At 34.9% G+C, this 19930-nt stretch overlaps 1 protein-coding gene across 4 annotated transcripts in view; it reads left to right on the forward strand.

Moving 5' to 3' along the window:
- STXBP5 (syntaxin binding protein 5) overlaps window positions 1-19930 on the forward strand; it is a 196271-nt gene that overhangs the window by 34212 nt on the left and 142129 nt on the right. For all 4 annotated transcript variants that reach the window (XM_043999574.1, XM_043999576.1, XM_043999575.1 and 1 more), the window contains exons 5-6: window positions 16369-16503; window positions 18860-18923. In XM_043999574.1, the coding sequence (XP_043855509.1) occupies window positions 16369-16503; window positions 18860-18923 (199 nt within the window). The remainder of the gene's footprint in view (window positions 1-16368; window positions 16504-18859; window positions 18924-19930) is intronic.

The raw sequence follows: 19930 nt of genomic DNA on the forward strand, positions 1-19930 counted from the left end.
AAATGGAATGACTACTACCACTACCACTACCACAAAAATGTTATTCAGTGTTTTTCACTTTGTCTGACTCTGTGAGATACTGAAGTAGTTTGCTTTTTCCTTCTCCGGCTCATTTTACAGATGAGGGAACTTAGGCAAAAAAGGCTAAGTGACTTGCCCAGGGGCAAAAAGCTAGTGTCTGAGGTCAAATTTGAACTCAGGTTTTCCTGACTTCAGACCCAGTGCTCTATCCACTGAACCACCTCTCTGCCTCTACTAAAACTAATGGCTAGCATTTATATAGCACTTTTAAGTTTTTCAAAATACTTTATAAATGTTTCATTTTTTTCCCCTCCTGACAACTCTGGGATGCAGATACTATCTAGTTTCTAGATACTATCTATCCCTATTTTACAGATGAGGAAAATAAGGTAGAAAGAGGTGAATTATCCAAGGTCTTGGGTCACATTTGAATTCAGGTTTTTCTAACTTTCTAAGTGCAGCACTGTCCACTATGCCAGCCATACACATATATCTGAGCTGTGCATGACATCTTTACAAAAAACCAACCATGTATTAGGGTATAAACATCTGACAAATGAAGAAAAACAAACACATTATTTACTGATGACAATGCAATAAAAATTATATTTGGTAGCAAAATCTTTTTTGGGACTTCGTTAATTGTGTTTGTTGAGGAGGCAGAGACTCTCTTACCTGCAGAAACTATTGCCAGGTTGAATCTTCACAGGTGGTTGCTTCCTTGAATGATGTTTTTGAAAACCGGACTGGAAGTAAGACTGTTGATACTGGGTTTTTGTTATGGCTTTTGAGTTAAATGCCATTTGGTGGCAGTTGGTCAGCACTTAGTGTTGGCAGTGGGTAGGAAAGTGGCACCCTCTCCGCAGTGATTGCTGCCCTCAGTGATGGCTGAAGTACTAGGGCTGGTGGAAGCAGGGCTGATGGTCTTGGAGGCACTGCTCTTTCCAAGACTCTTGGCTTCAACGTCTTGGGGCTACCTCTCCTTCAAGGGAAGGTGGTGATTGAGGTGTGATCAGACTTACCTGACAAATGTTACCTCATATCTCCTCCAGGATAATCTAGTATTTCAGGTAGACTCAACTGCCTGTTCCATAAACTAGATTTATAAGTGAATTTTATATAACATTCAAAGAATTAATTATTTTCAATATTTACATAAACTGTTAACAGAGAAAAAGAAGTAATCCTATTCATTTCTTCCTATTATACAAGAGACAAATCAAAGAAAGAACACTATATACAAAAATTACTTATAAATGCCACTGTTATGAATATCAACACAAAAATTTTAAATGAAACTTTAGCAAAGAGGCTACCATAACATATCCAAAAGATTATGTACTACAACCAGGTTGTATTAATTCTAGGAATGTAGTTGGTTCATATTAGGAATATTATAAACATACTTTATTATATTAATAACATGAATAATAATGACATAATTATGTCAGTAGATGGAGAGTATTCAATACTCATTTCTTTTACAAAACTAGAAAGCATGGGAAGAAACGGGATTTTCCTTAATACATTAAATAGTATCTCTAAAAGTCAAAGGCAACATTATCTGCATTAGGGACAAATAAAGGATCTTTCTAATAAGATTAAAGGGAAAGAAGGGATGTTCATTATCACCACTATTTATTTTATATATTGATAGAAATACTAGTTATACAACAAGACAAGAAAAATAAACTTAAGGAATAAGCATAGGCAAAAAGGACATAATTACCACTTTTTGCACATTATTTGATGGCTTACTTAGAGAGTAAACTAAAAGTTAATTGAAATAATAGTTTCATAAAAGTTGGAAGATAAAAGGTAAATCCACATAAATCATCAGCATTTCTGTATGATACCAATAAGATGAACCAGAAAGAAATAAATCCATTCCATTCAAAGTATTTGCAGAATTTGATACCCTACTTAACAAGACACACATATACACATGAACTATTATGACTACAAATGTAAAATATTCTTCACAGAAATAAAGAAGGACCGAAACCAATAGAGAAATATTAATTTCATGGGTAGGCTGAGCCAATAGAATCAAAATTGCAGTACTACATTAAGTGAATTTACTTATTCACTGCCATTTCATACTACCAAAGGATTAATTATACAGCTAGAAAAGATAGTTGGTAGTTGTCCTTTGTACTCAGGGCCCCAAATGGCATCACTGTCTGGATCAGTGTACATTGCGTCCAACTATGACTGATCAGACCAGTATGAGCTTGGAAGGCTCTACCACAGGTTGGGTAAATATTTGGGATGGAAAGGTTTCTAAATTTGTGCATCTCACATTTCTTTTGAGCTACTGCAATTCTGCTTTACTCATAGAGCATAGCACCTTTTTTGATGTGGACCCACTATACTTGACCGTTATCCAGAACCAGTGCAACCATGCCATCATGGAACTGGTGTACAGTATTGATGAACTTCTCTAGGCAACCAGATTTTGCCATGGTCTTTCATAAGCTCTTACTACTAACAATATCAAAGGCCTTGGTCAAGTTGGTGAACATTGTGTATAGACCTCTATTCTGCTCTTGGTATTTCTCCTGGAGTTGTTGGTCAGCAAACACAATATCGACTGTTCTTGGCTCTTTTTGAAGTCACACTGGCTTTCAGGTAGATGACCATCTTCTAGGTGAAGGATCCTCTTAATAAGGAGGACTCTGGCAAGAGCCCCAGTCCAGCAGTGACTGAGAGACCCCTCCTCTGATTGTTACAGGACAGCCTATTTCCTTTTCATTTATAGAGATGGGTAATGGAGGCATCTTTGAACTCCTGGGGAATAACCTCCTCTTACAATATAACCTGGAAAATTTTGGTTAGCTTTTCTATGAGCAGTGGGCCCCCCCTGCCTTGTAAATCTCAAATGGAATAGAATCAGCACCAGGCACTTTGCCACATGAGAGGAGCCTAATGGCATTCAAAACCTCTTCTTCAGTTGGAAGTTTGGCTAGAGAGGGATTGACTTCAACCTGAGGTCAGTATTGATTGCTAACTTATCACTTATCAGTTTGGCTTCATCAGCACTGAATAGGTGAGATGCACTGTAGGTCTTTGGTCCATAAATAACCTTCAGGGCCTCATAAAAGCACTTTGGTTTGTTATTATCAGCATTAGACTGAATTTCATCTGTCTTCTTACTGAGCCAGGAATCCTGCATCACACTAAGCTTTACTTGTACTTTACTTTTGCCTTCTTAGAGATGGAAGAACTACCAGGCAGGTAAACCCCATGGAGTTTTCATTTTTCATTTAATAGCTTCTGAATTTCCCCATCATTTTCATTAAGTTAATCCTGACATTTGTGAGTATTCTTAGCCAGATGAGTAAATGTGATGCTGTATACCAAATTTCTGAAAGCTGCCTACTACTTTTCTTCTCTACTGTTGCCAACTGTGTGTTGATGTAGCTTTTTTTTTTGGGTGAAGCAATTGGGGTTAAGTGACTTGCCCAGGGTCACACAGCTAGTAAGTGTTAAGTGTCTGAGGCCAGATTTGAACTCAGGTCCTCCTGACTCCAGAGCCAGTGAGTGCTCTATCCACTGCGCCACCTAGCTGCCCCAATATAGCTTTTTCATGAAGTCAGCAACAAACTGTTCCTTCATGGAAAAGCACTCTAATTTGTTGACATTATGTCTTCTGGTAGTCATTTTGCCTTGAGGCCATTGCTTTTTTTTGAATGCAGATGTTTAGCTTAGAGAGGATAAGTCTATGATTGGTTCAGCACTCTTTGCCACACATTGGCTTTCATCACTCTTACAGCCTGTCTGTTTCTTCTCCTTACAATGATATAGTCTATTAATTGCCAATATTTACTGCAAGGGTGCATCCATGAAATTTTTAGTTTACGTTTAAGTAAACAGAAGACAATGTTGGTCATGAGAAGTTCATGAGACACACAAGTCTTTGGTAGTAAGTGACCATTGCTGTTTCTGTTACCGACTCCGTTCCTTCAAAAGTCTCCCTGCCATTTCTGATAGTCAGATAGTGCTTACTCTGGCATTAAAGTCACCCAGGATCACACTGTTGTCATCTCTCAGCACACTGATGATGAGGGTTTCTGGGTCTTCATAAAATTAGGAAAAATTTTCTCCTTTCTAATTATTGATGTATTGGTTCTATTTATGAGATATATGTAGATATAAACACATACACATATATGTCTCTGTGGGAACATATATACCGATGATGGTGGCATGATACTTTCCTTGCATTGGCATGAGCCTGTTGTTTACTTCTTTTGGGAGGCATACAAGCTTGTTGACTAGATTAGATTTGAGTGCAAAACTTATACCAGCTTCATGGCACTCCTCATCATGGCAAACACTCCTGAAAAAACATATGTCCAGCTCTGACTTCAATAAGATAGCCTTCATTTGCTAGCCTTGTTTCATTCAGGGCTATTTGGATGTGATACCTGTTGAATTCTCTTGCAAGAGCTGTTCATCTTTCATGTCTACTGGACTTCGTGTTCATAATTGTGCACACATTCCATCTACCAATTTTGAGTGGAATCATCTTGGCAAAAGTTTTTGTACTTTTTTTTGTGTTTGTTTCAAGCACAGAGTAGGATCTCTACCTGCTGTGGTAAGCAGAACAGGGTTGTTAGGTGAAGCAGACAATTTTTAGGGCACCTTTTCTTGCCCCTTCCTCATGACAGGAGGTGAGCAGTGCAGTGCTTCAAAAAGGGTGCTCAGACATGCGGGGGCTGCCGAATCCCACTGCTGCTTCAGTCCAGTGAGAAGACGGCCCTGTACCCTGGGCTGCCTGTGTGCAGGGTTGTGACTACAGCTCTCAGTGTATATGCACTTGCTCCTTCATCACTTGCTTGTCATCACAGGACTTCAAGGTAGGTAAAAATAGTAAAGTGGTATGGGTGAATGTCTTTTGACTGGTACATAAATTGGATTTAAGTGAGGCAGAGTTGTGCGAAATTATTGGCCTCTCTTCTAGAGTCATCAGAATCCAGTGGCAAGACAAAATTCAAGATGACTGGCAATGGTTTGGGATGTAGTAGGTAACTGGCATCTTCGATGTTTAACCAAGCTCTAAGCACTCCATAGTGCCTCTTTCAGCCATCTTCATGTCCTCTTGGAGCAAATTGTTCACACCTGCCTTTTCTGCCAGAGAAGTCTTCACATGCTTGGGGTAGACACTCCCATAACTCACAGATGGTTTTGAGGCCTATCAGTTATCCTCAGTCTGATTTAGCCTCTCTGCTGAAACAGGTTTTCCTGAGTGTGGCTGCTGTTCATGCTAAAGCTTCTTAGAGTAACAGGTGAGAATTGAGTGGCAGGTGGACATCTCTGCTGGAGCAACCCTGAAAAGAGCTCAGCTAGTCCTCACACCAGAGGTCCTAGTCCTCTCTGAACAACTATACACCGCAAAGATAGTAACAATTAATCTGGGGGAACAAAAGGCCAAGAATCTTAAGAGAAATAAAAAAAAAAGGAGTAAAAGAAGAGGGCCTAGCAGTACTGGATTTTAATCTATACTACAAAATGGAAATAAAAATGATTTGATACTGGTTATAAAATGGAGAAGTGGATCAGTGAAAGAGAAGCAATATGTAGAAGCAAAAGAATCTGGTATTGTGGTACTCGATAAACCCAAAGACCAGCTACTGGGGTAAAGACTTAAAATTCTACAAAAACTACGGGGAAAGCTAGAACACAGTCTGGCCAAAATTAGGTTTCGATCAACATCTCACACCATATATACAAAGAGAAGCTCCAGATGGATGCATCAGCAAGTTACATAAGTTCACATCATAAACATTATTGTAGCAAAAATTACCTTCAGATCTTTTGGAGAAAAGAGTTCATGACCATGTGAAGGATAAAGAAGATCACAGAGGATAAAATGGACAATTTTGATTAAATGATACTATGTATATGCAAATATGTACATATACATGTGTGTGTAAAGGTAGATACACGTATCTATAGATATATGTGTGTATATATACATACATATATATGTGTATGTGTTTATATCGATGTATATCTCATAAATAGAACCAATACATCAATAATTAGAAAGGAGAAAATTAATTGGGGAAAATTTTTTACAGCAAGTTTTTCTAATAAAGGTCTAATTTTTCAAGACATAGAAGGAACTGAAGCAAATATATATGAATAGGAGTGATTTCCTAATAGTCAAAAGATAGGAACAAACACTTTTCAAAAGAAGAAACCAAAGCAATATCAAATGAAACATTAAAATCACTACTAGAGAAATACAAATTAAAGCAACTCTAAGGTTCTTACTTAAATCTGTCAGATGGATGCAAATCACACAAAAAAGAAAATGAGAAGTATTTGAAGGGCTTTGGGAAAACAGGCATACTAATGCACGATTGTTGGAGCTGTGAATTGCTCCAGCCTTTTGGAAATCAGTTTGGAGGTATGCTCCCCATATCAGTAAAATGTGCATACCTTTAGTTGTAAACAATATTCTACCAGGCCTATATCCTAAAAGGACAAAGAAGGAGGAAAATGATTTGTTTATACAAAAAATAGTTATAGGAACTCTTTTTTTTTTTTTTTTTTTTTTTTTTTTTAGTGAGGCAATTGGGGTTAAGTGACTTGCCCACGGTCACACAGCTAGTAAGTGTCAAGTGTCTGAGGCCGGATTTGAACTCAGGTACTCCTGAATCCAGGGCCGGTGCTTTAACCACTGCGCCATCTAGCTGCCCCTATAGGAACTCTTTTTATGTAGTGGTAAAGAACTAGAAACTGAAAGGTTGTCCACTGATTGGTAAATGGCCGAACAAATTATGGTATATAAATGTAATAGGATACTGTTGTGTAATGGAAATATTCAGAGAGTCTCTCTAACAGAAACCTGGAAAGAATTATATGAACTGAATCAGGGTGAAGTGAGCAGAATTGGGTGATCCATTTATACAATAACAACATCATGAAGGTAGTCAACTTTGGAAGGCTTAAGAACTCTAATTTCTAAACAGTGAGATGAACATCCGTGAATCCATAAGACTGATAATGACCCTCCCAACAGAGATAATGACTTAAAATGCAGAATGAGGCATGTATTTTTGGACATGAGTAATGTGGGAATTTGTATTGCTTGACTATTCATATTTGATAGGAGGATTTTTATTTGTTTTTGTTTTTTCTTAATGGAGATGGGAAACATGATCTAAGGCTGGGGTTTATCATACTCAAATGAGAAGAGAACAGAAGGAATCACAGATAAGCAGAACAACTTTGAAATGTTCCATTTTGAATTTATTATATGCTTAAAAAGGAAAGCAAACTCTTAAGTGATAGAGATAATCAATTTCATGTATAATCTGGTTATAATTTATATAAAAGTGCTCATTTTATTTGGCGTGTTCTATCTTTGGAATTAAACAAAGCAGTAGTTTTTATTTCACCCTAAAGGCAATAGAAAGCTATTTGAGGTTTTTTGGTAGGAAAGTCGGTGATATGGGCAGACCTTTGCTTAAGAAACATCACTTTGGCAGTTATTTATACAGGATAGATTGAAATGAGGAGAGACTTGAGGAAGGGAGACCATTTAGTAGGGCATTGCTGTAGTTCCAGCTAAAGGTGATAAGGTGATAAGGTGATAAGGCCTTGAATGAAAGTAGTTGCTATGTGGGCAATGAGAAAGGGACAAAGATAAGAAGTGCTGCAAAAACAATGACAAATTTAACAGCTGATTGGTTATATCTAAGCCGTATGATCAGTGCATTTATTAAGAGTTTACTATGGTTGAGGGGGTGCCCATCAATTGGGGAATGGCTAGACAAGTTGTGGTATACGAATACAATGGAATACTATTGTGCTGTAAGAAATGATGAGCAGGAGGAGTTCAGAGAAACCCGGAGGGTCTTGCTTGAGCTGATGATGAGTGAGATGAGCAGAATCAGAAGAACATTGTACACAGTATCATCAACATTGAGTGTTGACCTACTGTGATGGACTATATTCTTCTCACCAATGCAATGGTACAGAAGAGTTCCAGGGAACTCATGATAGAAGAGGATCTCCAAATCCAAGGAAAAAAAAAAGAACTGTGGAGTATAGATGCTGATTGAACCATACTATTTCTTTTGTTTTGGGTGCTAATGTTTTTTTTTTTTCTATTTTGAGGTTTTGCATTACTGCTCTGATTTTTTTCTCTTATAACAGGATTAATGCAGAAATAGGATTAATGTTATTATGTGCATATATATGTGTGTCTATATATCTATATCTATATCTATATGTATATAGATATATAGATATAACCTATATCAGATTACCTGCTGTCTAGGGGAGGGGGGAGGGAGGAGAGGGAGAAAAATCTGAAATTGTAAAGCTTGTATAAACAAAAGTTGAGAATTATCTTTACATGTAACGGGAAAAATAAAATACCTTATATGTAAAAAAAAAAAAGAGTTTACTATGTGGCAGGTACTGTGTTAACTGGGAATACAAAGTTAAAAATTATATGATCCCTGCCCTTAAAGAGCTTCCATGCTATCAGGTCTCATATTTTTAAATTTTGTACTCTTTCCATAACACTCCAGTTGATTGTAGTGACGATGCTATTTTGTTTTAGACTGATGTTTTGTGGGACATAGATATGAGCAATCATTCATTTGCTTTTTTTGGGGGTGGTGCTAGCTTATGGTTAAGTACCCCAGTTACTACCTTATTTTTATTTTTTGATAATTCTTATGCTTTGTTATACTATGTATATGTATATATAGTACAATATATAGTGTCTACATACCACCCACACACTATATATACATTTATAAAGATACACACACATATAAGTATAAATACATACATACATGTATATGAATGGAGAAAGAGGGAGACAGAGAGAATGAACACCATATATTTCTTAATGGCTTGGGATCTTGGCTATACACTATGACATTTTCTCTTAGAAAGACTTCATTAGCTTTAATACTGTAATTTCTTTAGCTGATTAATATCCCTTTAGTTTTACCAGAATAATAAAATACTGAAAAGACTACTATTATTAACTCATAACAGCAAAGTGACTACTCATCATTATTATCATGATTAACATAATTTGGGTTCTAATTAAAGAAAAAGAATATCTTTTTTCCCTGAGAAATATTAATGTTTATTATTTCTATTCAATAATTGCCAGAGATCTATTTTAACTATTTTTCTAAAATTCTTTTAAAAATTTTTGTTTTATTATTTTCCAGTTAGATATTACATATAAGGATAGTTTCCAACATTTCTTTACAATAGATTTTTAGTTCCAAATTTTTCTTTTCTCCCCCCCCTCCTCCCCAAGACGGAAAGCAGTCTGATATAGGTTGTATATGTACAGTTACATCAAACATATTTCTACATTAGTCATCTTGTAAAAGAAGAATCAGAGCACAAAGGAAAAACCTCAAACAAAAAAAAAAACTAGTCTAAAAGTAGAAACAGTATGATTCAATCTGCGTTCAATCCACAGTTCTTTTTTCTGGATGTTGAGAATATTTTCTATTCTATATATTTTCTATCGCAAGTTCTTTGAAACTGTTTTGGATTGTTGCACTGCACTGCTGAGAAGAGCCAAGTCTATCCCCAGAAAAATAATATCTTTAGTAGTAAACGAAATCACTATGAGAAAAAAAGTTTATTTATTCCCCCTGGTATTGTATTTTTGCCACCTATATAGTACTGACTTAATAGCATATAAATTTAGATTCTACAGCCCTGCTATCTGCTTAACATTGGGATTTGAATTATATACATGTGACAAGTTTAAATATACATTATTCTTAGATGTTGTGGTCTTGGCATTTTAGATGAGGCATTTAAAAAAATCAGTTTGATAATGCCAGTGGAGTGAGTAGTACTGAATTTATTGTGTTTTGCTCAAATTTTCAGGCCAAAAATAACACAGATATCAGCATTTTATGTTTTTTTTTTTCTTAAACTTTTTCTTTAGGGGAGGATATCTTACAGGGTCATGTACATTATGTCTTATGACTGGGGTCTGTCTTTGGCAACTCTGTAAAATGTTTCTATGTTCTTTGTTTAGTATTATCTATAACTGATCTCTTTAAAATGTAATGAGATGGTTTAGTATAAATTTCTTCTAAGCTGGCACACATCTTGTCCAAGTTTTAGAAAATATAGTTTAATTGAGCTTAAAAATGGAAATTGTTTGTTTAAAGTACTTGATTCTGATTTTATTAGAGTCCATGTCTGAAGTGATGTGAGGCAGCATCCAAGTAAGGTAGAGGTAGCCTTTAGAATGTGAGGAGAGGAGATGCTTTCCCCCCCCTCTTTCTTTTTATTGCCTAGAATTTAGCATAGTGACTGGAACATTGTAAAGAGCTGTAAATTGATTGATGGACTGAATAGCGATTGTAAATGTGACTTCATTGATATAGAACTACTAGATTGAAAAACCTTCCTTTACCAGTGCAGGTCAGCATCTTTTCTGCAAATTATAGTTTTTATAGTGTCACTTAGAGAATTGAAAGGTTAAGTAATTTGTTCAGGGTCACTGAACCAGGATCTGTTGGAGATCAGATATGAATATGGTATATAATTGACTCACCTTATTTTCTAATTGACATGTTTTTTGGCCAGCTTTTTCTTTTGTAATGTTAGATTGTTTGCTCATGTCTGCCACATAGCTTTTCATTGCCTTTCAAATGACCATTACTTTTAGTTCTTTGGGGTGATGGTCTTCTATGTCTTGTATCTTGGTATATAACACCAAGTAAAGAATTGTGATATTAAAAAGATGTGCCTTTTTTCCAGGAGGAAATAATAAAAAGTTATAAAAAAGTAATTAAAATAGGGGTAATAAAAAGTTCTATATAATTTTACAAATGCAATCTGGCCTGTTTTCTTATTTCTATTAAGTAGAGAAGTATGGATAGAAAGCCAGGCTTTGTAGTCTGGAAGCAATGGGTTGGTTCTAGTCTCAACTCTGACATGCCAACTGTGTAACACTAGATAAACTTCTTAACTTCCCAGTAACCTAGGTAACTGTAAGACTAGCTTGCAGAAGAATTCACATATATACTCTATATCATATTTTTTGCCTTTTCAAGGGGTGGGGGAGGGGCAGGATGGAGGAAGAGAATTTAAAACTAAAATTTTTTAAAAAAGAATGTTAAAAAATAAAACTAATTGGGAAATATTAATATTAAAAAATAAATAAAAAGACTTTTTAAAAAAAACTAACTTGCAGAATGACTATCAGACTGCATTGGTAAATGGAGTTTCTTTATTAGGACTTGCTTTCACCAATGAGATAACAGGTCCTAATGGGGAAAAGGAAAAGAAATGTGCTCTAAGAAATGGGACTACAAAAAGAAAAAGTAAGACAATCCCTGCCCTTCAAGAAGCTTACATCTTAATTGGGGGAGACATCACATAAGGGGGAGTTGTGGCTGGACCAGGTGTATTTGAGGTCAGGGACATTACAGGGAAGGTATGTGGAGTCATTGTATAATTCTCAGAAAGGACATGCCCTTTCTGGGAATGATAGTGTTGATGATAGGGAATCTTTTTTTGTGGTTTAGAAAGGCACTCCTATTTTTTTTTTTCTTTTGATTCTCTATGTGCTCAGAGGATATTTTTTCTGTCATCTTGATGGTCAATATGTCTTTCCTTATAGTCTGCCAATTTCTCTATATTTGTTTTTCATGTACAGCCAAACGGTTTATAGTCCCTCAGTCACTCTTTTCTCTGTTTATGATCTTATGAATTTATGAGGGTATGGATTGAATAAAAAATGATGAAGATTTACCAAGTGAAAGCCCAGGGACTTGGTAATAGTGGGAATACTGGTTTCAGAGGTGAACCCTGTGGCACTACAGCATGATGAGAAGGTGCCTGGGAAACGAAAATGTGGGGATTTGGGCTAGAGAATGAGTTTGTGTACACACACACACACACACACACACACACACACACACACACTTCTGTAGCTATGTTTTTTTGTAGAGAAAGGGAAGAGTCATAATGGCTCATTTCACTGTTCGAATCCAGCCTCAGATACTTACTAGCTCTGACCCTGGACAAGTCTCTTAACCCTGATTGCCTTAGTTTCTTCATCTGTAAAATGAGCTGGAGAAGGAAATGGTGAACCATTCCAGTATCTTAGCCAAGAAAACCCCAAATGAGGTCTTATGAAAAGTCAAACATAATTGAAAATGACTGAGTAACAACAAATGGGGCCAAATATCATAAAAATGACTCAGCAATTTTTCATTTTCTTAACAAACATTTTAATAACAAAGAAATTGTTATTTACATTGTAAATCATACATATTGATATTCTGGTTTTGTTTACTTGGTATCAATTCATATGTCTTCCTAGTGTTCTTTGGATTCTTTATGTTTCTTGCTTTTTAAAATAATAATAAACATTTTTATTTAAAGTGTTGACTTCTAAATTCTATCCTTCCTTCCCTCCCTTCCGTACTGCTTCTCTGAAGTGATAAGTAATCAGTTATAGGTTATACATGTGCAATTACAGAAAACATTATCATGTTAGTCGTTTTGTATAAGAAAACTTGAATAAAAGAAAAAATGTAAGAGTAAAAAATAGCATGTTTCAGTCTGTGTTCAGTCAACATCAGTTCTTTCTGGAGGTGAATAGTATGCTTCATCATTAGTCCTTGAAGTTTGTCTTAGATGATTGTATTGCTGAGAATAGTCATTCACAGTTCTTCATTGAACAGTATTGCTATCACTGTGCATGATGTTATCCAGGTTCTGCTCACTTCACCATACATCAGTTCATATAAGTCTTTCCAAGCTTTTCTGAAATCATCCTGCTTGTCATTTCTTATAGTCACAATCATCTATCACAGTTTATTTAGCTATTCCCCAATTGATGAGCATCTCTTTGATTTCCATTCATATTCCTTTCTTACAATGTGATAATAACCTATATTATGTCAATGTACCACAATTTGCTTGGTCATTCCTCAGTCTATAGGCATTTCTTTGTTTCTAGTTCTTTCCCACCACAAAAAAGTATTGCTACGAATATTTTAATGTGAAGTGAACCTTTCTTTGACATCCTTGAGGTATGAGACCATGGGTATTTTATGACCCAAAATTGTTTTAGATTTTTGTCATCTGTGAATTCCTAAGTGTATCAACTGTCATTTTTCCCCTATGTTATGTCCTCTTTTATCTAGTTTGGTTGACATACATAGGCAGTCCCTCCTCTTTCTTTTTCATTTTATTCATTCAGTAACTATTTATTAACTATATAATGCATGCCAAATACTGTGCTGGGTGGTGGGCGTACAATACAAAGATAAAATTAAAGAATCCTCAACTGCAAGGAATGAATATATCCTGATTGTTGGTTTTTGAAAATGAGATCATTATACTTATGCCCCTCTTAGTTCTTCCCTTGATCTTTAATAGAACTAATGGAGGGCATAATATGTAGGGAAGGAATGGAATGTTCTTACTTATATATGTGTTTTAAAAATGCTTTGTTTCCTTCTCCAACCTTATTTCCACATTGACTGTAGCTTCCATATATAACAGTGCATCCTCATCCCCTCTCTCATTTTTCCTCTAAAAATGTCTGATGTGGTAGGGGTGAAGGTTGCAAGGGAGGGGGTAGACAACTATAATTTTTTATTATTAGTGTTTTATATAATAGGTTCTAAATGAAAAGGGATTCAGTGTTCTAGATCTTGTTAATTTTTGGAATTAAGTAAAAGGAATACTAATATTTATTGGAGTGTGTTTTAAAAATTAACCTCACATTGTTTAGTGCTTCGAGTAGTAGGCATTAAAAATCACTTTAGATTTTACTGTAGGTATTGCACTGAAGTATTTTTTTTTAAGATAAGGATTATACTACTTCAAAAGGTTTAACCACTTTTCTTTACAAATACAAACATATTCAATGACTTCTAGTAATCCATCTCTTTGTGTAGCCTGATGGTAAACTCCTAATAATATTAGGACATCAGAAAGGAATGTATGCAAAAGATGTCATGAAGGTAGAAGCAACAAGACTTGGCAAAAAAATGGATGTGTGGGATGAGAGTATTTGAGGATATGTTCAGGTTGAAAGCCAAGGTAACTGTGAGTTTGTTGGTGCCCTCTTAATAGGAAAGTTTAAAATAGAGGATGGTTTTGGAGGGAAAATGAGTTCCATTTTGGACATGTTTATTTTAAGATGCTATCGACCATCCAGTTGGAGATGTCCAAGAAACAAGTTAGTGATGTGAGAGACCAAAGCTCAAAAGAGTGGTTAGGGCTTCATAAGTAAATCTGGGAGTTATCTGCAAAGAGTTGATAGTTGAGCCCAAGAGGGGTGTATTACCTCTTGAGTCAAGCCATTCTGCTTTTAGATACCTTGAATTATTAGGAATTTTTTGCTTATATCAAGTCTTAGATCAGTCTCTTTGTAGTTTCTGTCCATTTCTACTAGTTCTCTTGAGGTTGAGAGGTGACCTAGAAAGACAAAAAATGACAAAGCAGAACAAGTCTAGTCATTTTTATATAACAGGCCTTCAATATATCTGAAAATTACTATTATGCCATCTTCTCTGCTGCCTAGAAGTCCAGTACAGATGATATTTAGTAAATAAATGTCATTTGAAGCAGTGCTGCCTAAAAATTTTAAATGTTTTACTAAGAATGATATCAAAAGAGACTTAAAGCAGTATAGTCATTACATATAGGAGCATTATATATTTTTATATTGCTAAGAGTATGTACTTTCATTTAAAAATGAAGTGCTGCAAAGCTGATAATAGTCTCCTCATTTCTTTATTTTTAAATCAGACAGTTGGTTTTATAAATGATTGAGAATTTTGAAGTCATGCTAAGAATTTTTATAGTCTTCCTTTTTTAGGAGTTTAAAGGTAAGCTGATTATGAATAAATAAAACTCCCTTTACTTCCTTTGAATAGTTATTATTTACTTTGGAGAGCAGAATCATTTTAAAGATGAATTTAATTTGTCTATAATATTGATGGCATGCTTTTCTTGTCTGCACTGTTAAGCTGTTAATTTTATTAATGGCCAGGACTAACTTGAGCAAATCACTTTACCTCTTTAGGATTCAGTTTTATTATTTGTAAAATGAGAGTGTGGACTAGATTATTTCAAAAATCCTTTTCTGCTTTAAATCTATATAATTTTATGATCCTATATTCTTCCTGTAACATCCTATGTAACCTAGCCCCACTTAACTGTATGGGCACTCAGATGTGTGCCTGACTGGCAAATGTAGTAGATTACAAATCTTAAGATAGCAAGCTTATTCTTAAGTTTCCATTTCACTTTTAGGGGCCTCAAAATCAGATTAAAGAATTAGAAGTATAGATAGGCATGCTTAACTATTTCATAAGAAAGACTTAACAACATTGATAACTTGTCTTATGAATTTTAGGTCCTATATATTTTTCTTTTGGACACTTGCCCCACTTCATTGTGCACTCTTTCACTTTGATATTTTGACATATTTGTTTCTGTATCCAAAAACACTTTTAGAATTTTGGGTCTTAAATTCTTGCTTGGATTATGTGTGAGATTATTTTAAAGTAAGAACATTTTATATAAATTGCCCAATAATTTTTTTTTTATCATTTCAGTGGAACTTTTAAAAATATAAATTTATGCTCTTCAAAGTTTTTCAGTGGTTTATAAGTCTGATCTTATAAAGACCTGAAGGGAATATTTCTAATACAAAGTTAAAGAAAATCTATGTGTTACAAAAGAAAATCTGTATTTTACATGCTATGTGGTCAGTTCTATGATATTTTAGGTTGGAAAAATGCAAAATGAATATAATCATTAAAGTAAACATGAAGTCATTTATATTTCCATATAGAGTATTTGTTTTTAAACTATTCAAGCATTATTGTTCCTTGATTAATCTTTATCTTGTTTATTTAATTATTTTAGATTACAGGTCACTGCCTCAGATTATCTTGACCTCTGAAGTTTTATCATCATATTTGTTAGATTACAGTAATGAAGCTTATTTACATTTTCATAGTTTGAGTAGGCAGTTCTGTATAGTATAGTACAGAAACACTGGATTTGGGAACAGAAGGCATGGATTTGATTTTTGCCTCTGTTAGTTGTTACTCTATGACCTTGAGCAAGTCATTTCATCCCTCTTCACATCGGTTTCTTCATGTGAAAAAAAGAGGGTGTTAGAATAGAGCATGTTGGATGCCATACTTTAAAGTCTGTGCTCCATGAAATAGGACATTTTCATCTAGTTCTTGCCTTTGCTTGACTCTTTTGTGTAATAGTTAAGTTGCCTTATGGTTCTTTAGGGTTTACTGAAGGTTCTTCTAATTACTTTTTTGCATATATCTTCTCTTGCAGGATAACATTTTGCCATCTGCCTTTCCAGAGCAAGTGGCTTTATGTGGGCACAGAAAGAGGTAACATACATATTGTCAATGTTGAATCCTTCACACTCTCAGGCTACGTCATTATGTGGAATAAAGCCATTGAGCTGTAAGTTTGATCAAATATTCCATATTTTAAAATTGTATTGCTACATATGAAAGTATTATATATTAGTTGTTTAATAAATGCTTGTTGAAAGGAACTAAATTCCTACCAGATGCTTCTAATATTAGATTTGTGATTTCTTCTCAGTAGTGGCCACCAGAATTCTCACCAAAAAAAATAAAATAAAATAAATTGTTGGCTTATGTTTATGTGAGTCCTTTAAAATGATTTTTTTTTTAGAATATGTATATTAGCTAGGTGGCCCAGTGCTGAGCCTGAAGTCAAAAAAACCTAACTTCAAATTCTGCCTCAGAACACTTAACTAGCTGTGGAACCCTAGACAAGACATTTAACTTTTGTGTCAGTTTTATCATTTGTGAAATGGGGATAATAATAGCAATTATCTCCTGGAATGGTTATAAAGATGAAATGGGATAATATTTATAAAACACTTAGCACATTGCCTGGCACAGAGTTGGCCCAATATAAATGTTATTATTATCATTATGATGATAACAAAGAGTCCTTGTAGGGTTAGTGTTGTCTGAATTCTTACTTGTCTAAACCACTACAGTTATCCCTTCAACTTCATGACTTTCCCCAATGGTGTTTTAATATATTGTTGGTTGGCACAAGAAATTAAGTGGACATTTTGGGGGAATTTTGTGGAAGCTGCAGATACATGAAGGCCTACAGATGACAAAGAAAAAATTTAGAAACTCAGAAATGTCTGTATTTTATGTATACATACAAAATACAAAATGTATAGTATCATATGATATCAACGTGGTTTACCTTTTAATAACATAGATATACCCAATTTTTACAGTAAGGTACTGTAAACAGCCCATTAAAAAAAAAAGAAAAAATTCACAGTTTTTTCTCTAGTATGAAGGAAGGGCCAAAAAAACTTTTGTACAGATTTTCCAGATTGTGGGGGCACTGTGGCACTAATCCCTGCAATGTGGGAAGGATAATTGTACTTGATCATATTTTTTAAAAAGATGTTTGTTAAAATTTATATAGCAAGTGTGTGAAATTTTCGATTTCAGTTGTTTATTTTTAACAAGCGTTTAATTGGTAAAATATACAAAGGAGTAGAGGCGACATGGTGTAGTGAGTAGAGAGCTTGTCTTGGAGTTCAAACATTCCTCTAACACACTTGTTTTGCAACCCTAGACAAGTCACTTAACCTCTCAAAACTCCTGGAAACTCTCTAAGACTACAAATTGCAGAATGGTTGCTGATCTGCATTGGTAGAGGAAGTTTCCTCATTTCTACACCAATGAAATCATTATTTCTTTTAAAAATTTAATTAGAAGATGTTATAAAAGCCCATGCATCTTCTAGACAGAACTGACTATAATGCAACTATAATAATTTTTATTTTTCCTTTTACTCCTACTATTCTGTTACAAATACAGATTTTTTGAAATTCATTGTAAATTTAAAATTGATGATAGATATTTCATTTACTAAGCATTAGTGGACTATATGTATTCTTTGTTATATCTGCATCTTTGACATAAAAATAATTTAATGATGTGCTTCTTATGTGTGGATATAGATGTAATTGACATGAAATTTCAAGCTTTTTTTCCTTTCCCATGGTAGGGTACAATTATCATAGATTAGTCCCCTGTTGGTGTAGTTTTTCATTATCTTTCCCTACTTTCAGTAGAGCACAACTTCAAGTGGGTGGGACTGGTAGCAGGTGTCCATATAATCTCACAGATGGCTCTCCAAGTGGGAGTGGTCTCTCAACTATATAGGGATTTAAGAATAGGGACATGCTTCCTCCCACTGAATAGGCATCAACTCAACCATATTCTTATCTGTAGGGGCTCTGTTTCTCTGAGCAAGAGTGGGTGGTATTGCTTTCGTTGATTACTTACATTAACATAGGCCATCACTTTATCTTTAGTTTGGTCTATTTGTGATCTGGGCTATGAAATTAGATGGGCTGTCCTCCCAAATGGTAAGATTACAGGAGAAAGGAGAGGAGTATATGACATACTTCTTTGTGATAACTCTTAACTCTGCCAAGGACAATCTTCATTTAGTTTCTATATGTAGATTTAAATTCAGTTGCTGCTTTGAACAAACAGATTTTTTTTTTCTTTTAACAGTTGTTATGTAGTAAGGATCTTAGTATGATTCAGCACTAGCTATATTTTCAAGATGGTTCATGTCAGTTCATTTATATACCTTTTGTAGGGCAGAATCAGTTGGCAACATGGTTTCTGTCTTTTAAAAAATATTTGTTCACATCCTACTTATGTAGCTTTATATAAATATATTTAAGTCTTTGGAAATTGTTAATTGAGAAAAATCTTATTATAAATTTTTTCTTCTTTAGGTCATCTAAATCTCACCCAGGACCTGTTGTCCATATAAGCGATAATCCAATGGATGAGGGAAAGGTAGATTGTATTTTAAATTTTATTACTAAAATATTTTTGAATACTCCACATAAGGACAAAAGCATTTTAAATAACAAAAAATACTTAGATTATATCATAGGTTCTATATATTACCCATTTTGTTACTTGTCAGGAAAATAATAAAAAAGATTAGAATCATTTTAATTGTAGGGAATCTAACCTGTGGCCTACAAAATTCCGAATACAATGAAGCTGGACTTAAACTAGACTCTCCTGAAGTAGTATTTGCGGTAATTATTGGGCCTGGCTTTTGTACATATTGATCTGGTTGTCCCATGGGCATCTCAAATTTAACATGTAACATGTCCAAAACAGAATTCATTATCTTATATCCCTTCCCCCAGCCCTCAACTCTCATTTCTTCCAAACTTGCCTGTAAGGCTTGCAACCTTGGTATCATTCTTGACTCTTCACTTTCATTCAATCCACCCATCCAGAGGTCAGACCTTGTTTTTATTGTCACAGCATACCTTGTATGCCTCCCCTTCTATTCACCCACACAGCTACCACTCTCCCTACTCTATCCTTCATTTAGCTACCAAAGTGATTTTGCTAAATGTAGGTCTGATCCTGCTAATTCCCTGCTGAATGAAGGAAGGAAGGCAGGAAATTATTAAGTGCCTATTATGTGTCAGGCACTATACTAAGTAGTTTACAAATATTATCTCATTTTATCCTCACACCCACCTTGTAGAGCTTGGTAGCTGTTGTTATTCCCATTTTACAATTGAGGAAGCCAAGGCAAACAAAGGTTAAATGAATTGCCTAGGATCACACAGCTAGTAAGTGAGTTCATATTTGAACTCAGGCCTTATTACTCCAAGCCCAATGAACTATCAGTTGTTCCACCTAGCTGCTTCCTAGGTGGAACTCCTGTGACTCCCCATTACCTCTAGGATCATATATGAACTATTTGAGCATTTAAAGCTCTTCAAAACTTGTCACCTTCCTCACTTTCTGGTTTTCTCATACTTTATTCCCCTTAC

This window comes from Dromiciops gliroides, chromosome 4 (genome assembly GCF_019393635.1).
Source record: "Dromiciops gliroides isolate mDroGli1 chromosome 4, mDroGli1.pri, whole genome shotgun sequence".
Taxonomy (NCBI): Eukaryota; Metazoa; Chordata; class Mammalia; order Microbiotheria; family Microbiotheriidae; genus Dromiciops; species Dromiciops gliroides.